The 11,809-nt window shown below is 39.8% G+C and overlaps 2 protein-coding genes across 2 annotated transcripts; both read left to right on the forward strand.

Moving 5' to 3' along the window:
* The first annotated feature begins 1,196 nt into the window (after positions 1 to 1,196).
* Positions 1,197 to 6,022, forward strand: LOC146638664 (pre-mRNA-splicing factor SLU7-like). The gene is made up of 15 exons (XM_085370327.1): positions 1,197 to 1,337; positions 1,569 to 1,725; positions 1,817 to 1,970; positions 2,058 to 2,138; positions 2,293 to 2,457; positions 2,559 to 2,624; positions 2,726 to 2,857; positions 3,383 to 3,480; positions 3,657 to 3,724; positions 4,174 to 4,313; positions 4,672 to 4,833; positions 4,926 to 5,027; positions 5,143 to 5,220; positions 5,324 to 5,443; positions 5,529 to 6,022. The coding sequence occupies exons 2-15, from the start codon at positions 1,577 to 1,579 to the stop codon at positions 5,706 to 5,708; spliced, it is 1,695 nt and encodes a 564-aa protein (XP_085226453.1). The 5' UTR covers positions 1,197 to 1,337; positions 1,569 to 1,576; the 3' UTR covers positions 5,709 to 6,022.
* A 1,936-nt stretch (positions 6,023 to 7,958) lies between these two features.
* c1qtnf2 (C1q and TNF related 2) lies at positions 7,959 to 10,690 on the forward strand. The gene is made up of 3 exons (XM_085370340.1): positions 7,959 to 8,088; positions 8,398 to 8,655; positions 9,840 to 10,690. Exons 1-3 carry the CDS (start codon positions 8,067 to 8,069, stop codon positions 10,481 to 10,483), a joined length of 924 nt encoding a protein of 307 aa, XP_085226466.1. The 5' UTR covers positions 7,959 to 8,066; the 3' UTR covers positions 10,484 to 10,690.
* Positions 10,691 to 11,809: the final 1,119 nt, after the last annotated feature.

The raw sequence follows: 11,809 nt of genomic DNA on the forward strand, positions 1-11,809 counted from the left end.
TTCTCTTGTTGTCTCTCTTAACAATGTTTACATTTTTTGGCCTTTTTTTTTTTTTTTTTTTTTAAGAAAAAAAAAAACCTGTTTGGATTATAAGAAAAAAGGTGGGAAGCTTCACCTGACCAAACTGTCATCTTAAGGGCATCTTATGTTGTTGTTACTGTCTTAACTTTGTCTTTCCAATCAGAGGAGTCCTCAAAACATTGTTCTCACATGTCCGTGTTACAGTTAGGCAGAGGGAGTACCTGCCTGGTGCTTGTGACGAATGCAGAAATGAACCCACTGGAGTCTTCTTGCTATAAATGATCTTCTCACAACAAAAACTACCCCAGTTTCTTTTATTTGACAACAAGTAGCTCACAGCTCAGGAGCTTTGGCACAGAGAAATAAAAGACAAAAGCGTCATCTTCTCACAACCTAAACATGAATCACAGATGTTGCCAGTGTTGGTTTTATAACCGCTGCTGCTGTTGCACTGACTAAATTAGAATAAAATCCTTGTACTTACTAGATCTCAGTATCCAAGGATCTGTCCACATGTAACAAGAAGAACCTTTTCTGAAGCATCTTTTATACTCATACACATTGCTGTTACTGGGTTGGACCACCTTTATGCTTTCAGAGCTGTCTTAAGTCATCATGCTCAAGAAATCAGTGTGTGAGGATTTGAGCTTTGTGACGTGACACCATTAAGCAGCCATCAGAAGATGGGTACATGGTGTAATACAAGAATGGACACAATTACTATTTTTTATTGCCAGCCAGATTTAATATGTCTACATGCTTAAATACACTCAGGTGCTGCCATGTGGCTAGCTAATTAGAGATTTGTAATAATGAGTACCTAAAACGTGGTCAGTAATTATGTACAGACACACAAGTTCATTTCACTAGGAGAAATCGTAAATTAAAGCCACATTAGCGACTAAATGTTGCATAAAACTGACACAGTTCTTCAGAGAAACACTTCTGAGTGAATTTTAACAATACAGTTTAAGCTATGCTTTTTTAGACTTGAGATATCAGCTCAAAACACATTCAAAGGGTTAGAAACTAACTTGCTTCGACTATTGATATGAAATTTCCCAAGTAAAAGAAAGTAAAGACCACCTGTTTTCTTGCGGTTGAGGTGCTGTACTCTGACTGTCCTCTAGAAGTCGCTGTTTCCGGCAGCGACTCCACAGAAAGGACGTGACGTAACTTTAGCTGATGTAAAATGGCGACGATCGCATTTTAGTCAAAACAACCGACTAGTTTTAAAAAGGGGTCAAATACAGGGAAAGTTGCTGATTTTACGGAAGGAATATAAACATCAAGTTTATTTGTGGAGCCTATTCAAGGTAAGTGAGTGAATTGGTTTATGAATTTTCACAGAAATTAAGTAAAATGCCTCTTCTACATGTACGTCATTCGGCAGTTAAACAGCTAGTTTGGCAAATACTGCAATAAAACCTGTAGTTTTAGCCTTTGTTTTAAGAAGTGAAACACATAATTGCTGAGTGTAGGTGAGTAGGACGGGTGTTTATACTAAACCCGTGACGGTGTCCCCGGCGGCGTGTTTCTGGCGGCAGGTTCAGTCATGACCGAGCAGACCAACGTTAACTCGGAGGGGATCGTGGGCCTGGATGAGCCCAAGAAGATGACCAGAGAGGACTGGAGGAAGAAGAAGGAGCTGGAGGAGCAGAGAAAGCTGGGAAACGCTCCAGCTGAGGTGGACGAGGAGGGAAAGTAAGTTTGTGCCTGTGCACAAAGTGTGTGCTTTCAGGCAGCTGATGGAAGGAATGGTGTGATATGTAACGTGAACGCATCTGTCCTACAGGGACATAAACCCCCACATCCCACAGTACATTTCATCAGTGCCGTGGTACATCGACCCATCAAAAAGGCCCACACTAAAGCATCAAAGACCACAGAGTGAGAGTGAGAAGCAGTACTCCGCAATCGGAGAGTGGTACAAGAGAGGCGTGCAGGAGGTGAGAATGAGGCAAGTTTTTCTCTCATGTGGACACAGAAGTATATTGCCACAAAATCTAAAAGCTTCACTTTGTGTCTCCACACAGAGTGCAGTTGTAACTAAGTTCCGTAAAGGGGCTTGTGAAAACTGTGGTGCCATGACACACAAGAAGAAAGACTGCTTGGAGGTAAAACTGATGAAAATGTTTTACAGTTATCTGCTGGAACAAATTAATATTCAGGGTTTTCTTATCCTGGATGTCAAAGGAGTATTATTATTATTATTATTATTATTGTTATATTATTTAAGTTAGCATCTTACCTTTCATTTTGTCCCACCAGCGACCCAGAAAAGTTGGTGCCAAATTCACAGGAACAGGGATTGCTCCAGATGAACACGCTCAGATCCAGCTCACCATGGACTATGATGGAAAGCGTGATCGCTGGAATGGCTACGACCCAGAGGAACATCAGCGCATTGTTGAAGAGTACGCCAAAGTAGATCTGGTAAGCAGACCAGCATGACTGAACTCCAGAGGTCAAAACATTGGTAAGCCAATGTTGTTGTGGTCCACCACCACATGATTGAATTCTTATTTGTTTCTCAGGCCAAAAGGACACTGAAAGCACAGAAACTTCAGGATGAGTTGGCCTCGGGAAAACTGGACCAGACTGTAAGTGCTCACTCACATTAACATGGTAATAATAAATTTTTCCCAGTTTTGGAGGCAAATATCAGACTGCAGTTTAATAACCTTACATTCTTTATTTGTAGGAGTGGGAACATGACAGTGAAGATGAGGATGAAGACAAATATGCAGATGACATCGACATGCCCGGTCAGAACTTTGACTCCAAGAGACGAATCACTGTCAGGAATCTGCGTATCAGAGAAGACACAGCTAAAGTAAGAGCCACGTAGTAAAACATTAGTCATTTGTGCTTTTTCTGATGATAAACTGTGTACACAGGGATAAAATGAATACAGAACACAGTGTTACTGCCCACATTATTGTGTAAAAGCTGTGAGCCACACCATGTTCCTTTTATATTTTTCTTACAAGGAGACAGTTGTATCGAGATCTTGTTTAAATTGTGAACATGAAAAAGCTTTGAATGTCCTTCAAGCAGGCTGGAGAACTATTACTGAAGACAACTTACAGAAAATACAAGAAGGCTGCCTAAGAGGGTTCAGGCTATGTTAATGAATAAAGGCAGTTATACCAAATTTTGATTCAGAGGGCTGTTGCAGTTACACAGACTCTGTTTTTGCGTCATGTTTTGTGTTTGATTTGTGTTTTCACGCTTCCTTCGTGTTTGTTTTCAAGCGAAATATAATAAAATCACATGACTTTTCAGCAGTTCTGTGTATGAAAGATGGGGTACTGCAGTTTACTAATTTCTCTGAACTCCTCGTGTCTGTTTTTCACAGTACTTGAGAAATCTGGATCCAAATTCAGCGTACTACGATCCAAAGACGCGAGCAATGAGAGAGAACCCGTACTCCAACACTGGCAAGAACCCTGATGAGTAAGTTATGGGTTTGTTTTTTGTTTTGTTTTTTTGTTGTTGTTGTTGTTGTTGTTGTTGTTGTTGGGGGTTTTTTTTTTTGGTTTTTTTTTTTAAATCAACAGAGGAATAGTAGAAATAGTCTCGGAGTAACTGAGTGGACACTGAAATCATTTTTGAACTGTTTTGTGTAACAGAGTGGGGTACGCTGGAGACAACTTTGTTCGCTACAGTGGAGCCACAATTTCCATGGCTCAAACACAATGTAAGTCCTAAAGTTATGGTTCCTTCTTTTCAAACACCTCACAACCTTAACTCTTTAGGTTTTGGAAGTATGACTTTACTTATATTGGAAATGAGTCTAGAGATTTATTTATTTTTGGCCACTGTGATCAAAACTGTTGAATGTTTGACTGGATTATAATAGGTTACCAAAAGTCATCCAAAAGTGGAAAAATCAGCATTTATAGAGTAAAAATCAGCTGCAAAAAGTAAAAAGCAGCCTGCTAACAATAGTGGTTAACATCTATACATCTATTTAGACACAGCTAAATTAAAGAGTCCCTCTCCTGTCACACTTATGTTATATATGAGACACCAAAAGGCAGGATCTTAGTTACTTAGTAAAGGATAATTATGATGAAATCTGAGCTTTTTCTTATCTGTTAGGACCACAGAGTGTAATTTGTAGCAATTGTCATTGTCTCGTGACAGTGTTTGCCTGGGAGGCTTATGAGAAAGGCTCCGAGGTGCATCTGCAGGCTGACCCCACCAAACTGGAACTGCTGCATCGTTCCTTCAAGGTCAAGAAGGAGGACTTCAAAGAAGAACAGAGAGAGAGCATCCTGGAGAAGGTACACGGCTGATATGTATTCATTTAGCAACAGGATGAGGCCAGGAAGAGTGAACTGTACATAAGAGATGGGAGAAACTTTCTTCAACCATCTTATGAGTGCAGATGTTGCACAGTTTGTCCACCGGATGGCACTCTGCAGCTTCTCTGTTGGCAGCATGTTTGAGAACACCACAAACAACCAGTCTATCTGAGCAGTCGGGCTTGGATCAGCTGTGTAAAGGAGAAAATAAATAACTACAAATATTAGGGATATCAGAAAGAAAAAAAAATATTGGCTGATATATCAGACCGAACTTCATATCAGTCACAGTCTGGGCTTTACTGATGATGTTTCTGCTTTTGTGTGTGACAATCAGTATGGAGGCCAGGAGCATTTGGATGCACCACCGCGGGAGTTGCTGTTGGCCCAGACGGAGGACTACGTGGAGTATTCGCGTCACGGCGCTGTGCTGAAAGGACTCGAAAAGGCTGTCGCTCGCTCCAAATATGAGGAGGACGTGCTCATCAACAACCACACTGTAAGAAGGGCAGACTGTAGCAAATGTGTGGCTAATTTTGTTACATTTTATTTATGTTTTATCCTAAAATCAAGATCATATCTCCTCGTTAGTGTATTTGGGGTTCCTACTGGAAAGACGGCTTCTGGGGGTACAAGTGTTGCCACTCCATGGTCAAACAGAGTTACTGCACAGGATCAGCTGGAATTGGAATTGTAAGTACATTTACTGAGAGTATTTGAAGCGTTTGTTTGATGGATAGGATATCAGTTTATAAAGTGGTCACAGATTTCTCACTTTCTGACTGTGTTTGTATATGAACCCCTGCAGAACAACTCAGAGTGCACTCCATTTGAAGAGGCAATAACTGAGCCACAGGAGGAGGAACAGCCCAAGACTCTGCTAGAAGTAAGGGACACTGTTTTTAAAAAAATAAAATAAAATAAATGCTGCAGTTAATGTTAATAAGCTTAAATGTAATGTTCATTATTGAAATATTTGTGATCACCAGATGCATCAAGATAAGATGAAAGAGAAGAAGAAGAAAAAGAAGAACAAAAAGAACAAGAAGCGCGACTCCGACAGCAGTGATTCGGAGGATGAGGAGAAGAAGAAGGAAAAGCTGAAGAAGGTAATGTTTTTGTTTTTGTTTGACAGCCGTGTTTGTTTTGATGAGTTTCTCCGTGTCTGACCTCCAACCGCCGTCTCCTTCTCAGGCTCTAGAAGCAGAGGACAAGCGGGTGAAGCAGGTGGAGATACTAATGCAGCTGGATGAGAGGAAGAGGCCGTACAACAGCTTGTTTGAAGTAAAGGCGCCCACTGAGGAGGAGATGGAGGCCTTCCGCATGAAACGCAGCAGGCCAGATGATCCCATGGCTTCCTTCTTGGGACAGTGACCTTTTCAGTCCCGGCAGATTCCCCTAAACTCTCCCCAAGGACTCTACTAGAGCAGCTGCTCAGTAAAATATAAAATCCCACATTCACTCAAGTTTTGTGTTTTGGAAAGAAGTGCTGGAGAAACTGTGTACAGTATTTTGTAAAAGTTAATGTTGACACATTGTTTTGAAGCTGCATGTCCATAAAATGTGGAACAACAACAAAAGGTGTTTCGCTTCAACAGGAGACATTTAAATACTTTCAAACCTTTCAAATTTAGTCTTTACAGGAAACATGAGAAACGTAACTGCATTTCTTTTTATAATAAAATCCATTTGCCTGAATGTATGGTTTTTTGTTGTTCTTGTTTTTTGGGGTTTTTTGCATGGGTGGAGGGTTGTACATGAGGTATGAGCAATGGGTGGAAACATGACTTGGGCGGCTGATCCTTTTAATTTTGCTGAACCTCAGTAGTTGTTGTTAGCATGGCTGTATATACATATCGTGTTTTCCAGTTATGGACTCCAGAGGAAACTTAAGTATGTGGGGAGATTTGTAAATTAGTACACAACAACAGAAAGTAATATGGAAAGAACAATTCAAAAGGCATTTCCAACATTTCTGTCAGGTCTGAGACTTCATCGATTTAAGTACTGATCTGAAGAGAAAGTGGAGGATTACTTCATAGTGACCTCCACTACAGGCCAAAATGAAACTGAAGCTGCCCTTCTAGTTTCTACCCTTCACTGAATCCCTGCTGTAGGGAACGGCTTGTTTATGTAATGTTCTCAGTGATCATGTTCCCCATGTAAGTGATCAGGGTCTAAAAACACAGTTCTTTGTAAAAGTACCCACCAGAGTTATTATAATTATTGTATTTTCTAATTATTTATTTATTGTTTTTAAATTTCATTTTGACTCTCTTGTTAGTTCTGACAGTGAGCCTGTGCATTTCACTTTACTTTTTAATTGTTTTGCTTTTCTCAATATTAGCTTTAGCCTTGCAAAATATCATTTTACAGAGGGCAAATGCTGGAGGCAAGATTTAAGAAGATCAGTTCAAGTTTCACACAAAAACCCCACTGCTTCTGAAAACAGTTAATTCACAGTCTTGTAGACTCTCATTAAAGATGTCCATTAAAAACTCATGGGGGCAAACTGTAACTTTACCAAAGTAACAAACAAAAACTAAAGACATTTCATCAATATTTGTATTTAACTTTAATTCGTTTGCCAGGATTACAAAATCATGTCAGTTAGTTTTGACACCCCCCCCAAGTCTAGTTTTTATTTTAGGTAACCCGGGTTTTCACATGTAAATTGAGTTTTAGAACTATTTGATTGCTTTTAAAAACCATAAACTGAACCTTGCAAGGTGTGTTTACCTTGCAAGGTTCAGCGACGAACAATTCTGGATAATTTATTTGGAAAAAAAAGAATTAATTATGTACTTTTTAATTTTGCTTTTTGTAGCCTTGTGTGTTAAGCATAACTAGGGCAGAGATAAAGGGGGAAAGAAGGGAAAGGACTAAAATCTGAAATACCTAAAAAAAAAAAAAAAAAAAAAAAAGTCACCCAGAGTGTCACCTAATGGACTGAACTGAAAAATGAATGCAAACATGAGATGGCTACCTCTTCATTCACTGGGTGATTTTCTGGAAAGCCCTGATGAGGGTTCCAAGGTGGAGAAGAGGACACCAAAAACAAGCAGTCAATCTCAGCGTTCCTTATCTCAGACTGCAGGGAGAAGTCTGTCCTTGTGCTCCTCATTAACCAGGTGCACACATTATCCACGTGCATTACACATGAACACAGTCAGAAACCTAAAAAATGGCAGACGTGTTTTTTCAGTGGTTCCTCTTTCTTGTGTCTCTTGTTTTTTGTAAGATGTGCTCTACATAGTAGATTTATTCATAAACTTTACAGTGTGGGACAATTTTAGTGCTTGTAATAAGACAAGGAAATGTAAATGTTTTTTTTTTTAATTTTCTTTTTCTATTATTGCAACATTTGACCACTTCTGAGGACATCAGTATCTAAATGCATAACGTGTAACAAGCGAAATGTTTCTGCTTTATCCTTTTTAGCCCTCGTTGTGTAATCTCTTGCTTCCTCACAGCAGAGTTTGTGAACCACTGATGTGTCACTGCTTCAGCTGTTGCACTGACTTGAATGTAATGACATCATGGTGAAAGTATTTTTTATTTTTTTTGGCCTATCACTCGCATAAACAGGGTGGATGTTACGGAGACTCTGGGCTGCACATTTCTCTGCAGAGCTTCTCTTGAAGAATGTTGCCTCAATCGTTTGTTGGAAATGTAGGAAGGTTTGTGCACTCTGATGCAGAGAAAGGGCTCGGACGGAGCTGAAAAATACCCATGAGTCATAATTTCTCAACTGGTGAGTTATTACTCTGTGCTTTTAAAATGGCTGACACACTCCTTTATATAACCTACTGTAAGCTGCATGCTTTTATGTAACCAGAACATATAACAGATGCATCAGATTTGTCATTAGTTACTGAGGGATTGCATGAAAATGGCCACACCATCTAGATGCCCGTCCACATGGTGTGTTAGGTTTTAGTCTCTGGTTGACTCCAGGAATCTTTTACCACATGTTTGCATCATCTGATCAGTGGCTGCAAAACTCAAGTCAGTATAATTATTGTAAACAGTTGCTTCCCCTTGTCTCTTTGTGACTCTACAGTTCCCATCATGCTCCAGATGTTTGTGATGATCTATGTGCTGTCAGTTGTCGTCTCGCAGTCAACAAATCCCCCATCTAAGAGAGGTCGGAATTTCACCATCCACTCATCCCAGCTGGTCTGCAGTCTGCCGGGCCCAGCGGGGCCTGCAGGGAACCCAGGAGCCCCTGGATCACCCGGGGCCATGGGCCCCATGGGGCCCCCCGGGACAGACGGCCAAGATGGGAAGGATGGAGAGAAGGGAGAGAAGGGAGATCAAGGTAGTAGTTAATCTCTAGTTGTATGTTACTGTGAACTTGAATGATCTTCACATCATATATGTCACTGATCTGATTTTTCTTTAGCACCTCTCCAACATCTATGCACAGATGTCTGAAGTTGCAAGTTCTTAACTGTAAAGGGAATGTTTTTATTGCCATTTGACTTTTTTGGTCATTAGCTTCATATTCAGACCTTTTTCAGTTACTTAAACGAGCCTGTTGATTTATTATTTATTATCACAAGTTTTGAAGAGTCAAAAAACATCTAAACAGCCCTAACATGCCAATTAATATGCTCTTTTCTTTTGTCAGTGACAATTTCACAGGGAACGTTTTAGGCTCTTAAGAGCTTTTGGTCATCAAAACAATTAAACTACTCTCACAATTAACAGAACACTTTGAAAACAATCAGATATAGGGAAAAAATGAGGGTAATAGGCATGCTAGTCCACCATGTCCACACGCTTTGCCATGATACTGGGGGGCTCTCGCACTGCTCATCCTGTTCCTCTTTGCACAAAGGAGCAGACACCAGTCTCTAAGGACCTTATATGGCCTGTCCAGCTCTCCTAGAGTAACTGTCTGTCCCCTGAAATCTCTTCTATGACAGCAAACCTTATGCTAATGGCACGCAGTGATGTGTCATTCAAGAGTTGAACTACCCGTAGAACCTCTAGGATCCAGGTATCACCTCATCCTGGCAGTTGTTACCAGTGACCCTAGACAAATGCAAAAGTAGTGAAAAAACACAGTCAGAGGGAAAATGTCAGTGGCTTCCACCTGTAAAACCATTCCTGTTTGGGAAACTGTTTCATTGTTGCCCCTCTACTGCACCCAAAGCAGCTGAAAGTGATTCACAACTCCCTCCGTATCATTTAACTGACCAGATCAATATCACAGAAGTTTAACTGATTTTCTACACTCTGATTTAAACGTGTTCCTTTATTTATTTTGAGCACAGTATTTGTTTAAAACACGATTTTGGATTTTTTAGCCTTTATTTAGATAGAATAGTGAAGAGAAGACAGGAATGCTAGGAGGTCTTGGTGAGACACATGGTAAATGGACCCAGGCATCTTCAATAGCCTTAAAGAACATAGCTAAGCTGCTCAAGCATGTCAGCTATACTGGTGCCCAGATTATACTATTTTATTGTCATCTTGTTATTATTTATGTGTTATCAGGTGATCCAGGGAGACCTGGGAACCCAGGCAAACCGGGTGAGAAAGGTCGTGAGGGTATTATTGGCAAGGCCGGACCTCGGGGACTGAAAGGACAACGTGGAAAACCCGGAACATATGGAACCTGGGGACAAAAAGGAGACGTGGGTGACATGGGTGAGGAAGGAGCTCCAGGTGGTTGTAACTGTGGCAAGCAAGCACGATCAGCTTTCTCTGTGGCTGTGACAAAGAGCTATCCTAAAGAGCGCACGCCCATCCGCTTCACCCGGATCCTGCTGAATGAAGGGAATCACTACAATGCCTCCAGCGGGAAGTTTGTCTGCGTTATCCCTGGAGTTTATTACTTTACCTATGACATCACACTGGCCAACAAGCATCTCGCCATCGGGTTAGTTCACAATGGGCAGTACAAGATCAAAACATTTGATGCAAACACTGGGAACTATGACGTGGCATCTGGTTCTACTGTTCTCCACCTGAAGGAGTCAGACCAGGTCTGGCTGCAGATCTTCTACTCGGAGCAGAACGGACTCTTTTTTGATCCTTTTTGGACAGACAGCACCTTTACGGGCTTCCTAATCTACCCTGACCAGGAATTTCTCAATGAAGCAGATAGAAAAGCAAATGCTCAGGATGAAAATGAATGAACTGTAATTAAGATTTATATCTAATTGAACTTCACAAGTTTGGGCTTTGTGGAATTTCAGTTGTTTAAGACATTCGTCACCAGGAGGCGCACTAGGAAAGAAAGAAAATCAACTGGAGGAATCACACAATAAAGCCTTAATAGTGAACAAAAAACATTTTACCTGAAATATTATGCCCTGTTCTCATAAAATATTTAAATTTATGTAACCCAAAATAATTTAATTCTGTTTCTTTTTTTTAAACTCCTTGATAGGAGATGGCACAGTGCCTTCTTCTTTTTCCCCCTTTTTCCCTTTATTAACCATTATAAAACACAATTTGAAATAAATCTAAATTATATTGTAAGATAAATTATTTTACAGTGTTTGTGTTTTTGAGTCAAAACTGGTTAGCACTGTCCTGGTCCCTGTGTGGAATTTTCATGTTCTCTCCAGGTTCCTCCCACAGTCCAAAGACATGCAATTAGGTGGGTCAGGTTAATTGGTGACTCTAAATTGCCGGTAGAATATAAGTGTGAATGGTTATCTCTCTCTTTGTGTTGGCCCTGGCGACTTGTTCAGGGTGTACCCTGCCTGTCACCTGGGATAGGCTCTAGCCCACCCCTGCAACCCTGAATTGGATAAGAGGAGGAGAATAGGTGGAACAGTTTTTGAGTATTTGTGTATGGTTCATTAACATGGCGTGTATTTTTGTGTTCAAGTTCATAATTACTTTCATGACACATAGAAGTGTATTCTATAAACTAACATCTTTTAAATAAAACTAATAAGCATTTTAGAAATCAAATAACTCATCTTAGAGTTTTATTAATTTAATTAAATGTAATTTCTACCGATTGCGCCACTGGAGTTTTGCACATACTATCAATTTAAATGGCATTTTACTTGAACACTTGTATTAACTCGTATTGCATCACTTTTTTATGCCCAAAAAATTATTTGAACAAACTGAAAATTTATTCAACTCAAAAAGTTTTTCTTCCAGCGAGACATGAAATTAATAAATGATTGTAAACAGAAATGATGCACTAGGATAAAATAATATGCATGTCATGCCAATCACATGTGTATCAAATTATATAAATATTAACCTGCAGTTTTGTATTTGTAGAAAATTTTAAAATTATTTCTCACTTAAAGTCATCATGCTCAAGGTTGCTTCACGGGCTGAATTGCTTAATAGAATTCAGGTTAACACTTTATAATACAATCTGTGATTAAGGGCATAATCCTCCTGCAATTAAATCAAATTTTAAGGTATTTTGTTTTAAATTATAATGTAATTTTCCTAAAAATACTTAAAGGTAGATACGTTAGAATAATATG

The sequence above is a fragment of the Diplotaxodon limnothrissa genome, linkage group LG2 (assembly GCF_057381915.1).
Source record: "Diplotaxodon limnothrissa isolate DT_005_m linkage group LG2, D_limnothrissa_male_GT1.1, whole genome shotgun sequence".
Taxonomy (NCBI): domain Eukaryota; kingdom Metazoa; phylum Chordata; class Actinopteri; order Cichliformes; family Cichlidae; genus Diplotaxodon; species Diplotaxodon limnothrissa.

What these genes read in the sequence shown, in the direction of transcription:
- c1qtnf2 (XM_085370340.1), top strand. Translation starts at nt 8,067, where the DNA reads ATGAGTCATAATTTCTCAACTG. An exon ending in GAGTCATAATTTCTCAACTG is followed by an intron (nt 8,089 to 8,397) that starts GTGAGTTATTAC and finishes GTGACTCTACAG; the next exon opens with TTCCCATCATGCTCCAGATG. An exon ending in GGGAGAGAAGGGAGATCAAG is followed by an intron (nt 8,656 to 9,839) that starts GTAGTAGTTAAT and finishes ATGTGTTATCAG; the next exon opens with GTGATCCAGGGAGACCTGGG.
- LOC146638664 (XM_085370327.1), top strand. Translation starts at nt 1,577, where the DNA reads ATGACCGAGCAGACCAACGTTAACTCGGAGGGGATCGTGGGCCTGGAT. An exon ending in TCAGAGAAGACACAGCTAAA is followed by an intron (nt 2,858 to 3,382) that starts GTAAGAGCCACG and finishes TGTTTTTCACAG; the next exon opens with TACTTGAGAAATCTGGATCC. An exon ending in TTCCATGGCTCAAACACAAT is followed by an intron (nt 3,725 to 4,173) that starts GTAAGTCCTAAA and finishes GTCTCGTGACAG; the next exon opens with TGTTTGCCTGGGAGGCTTAT.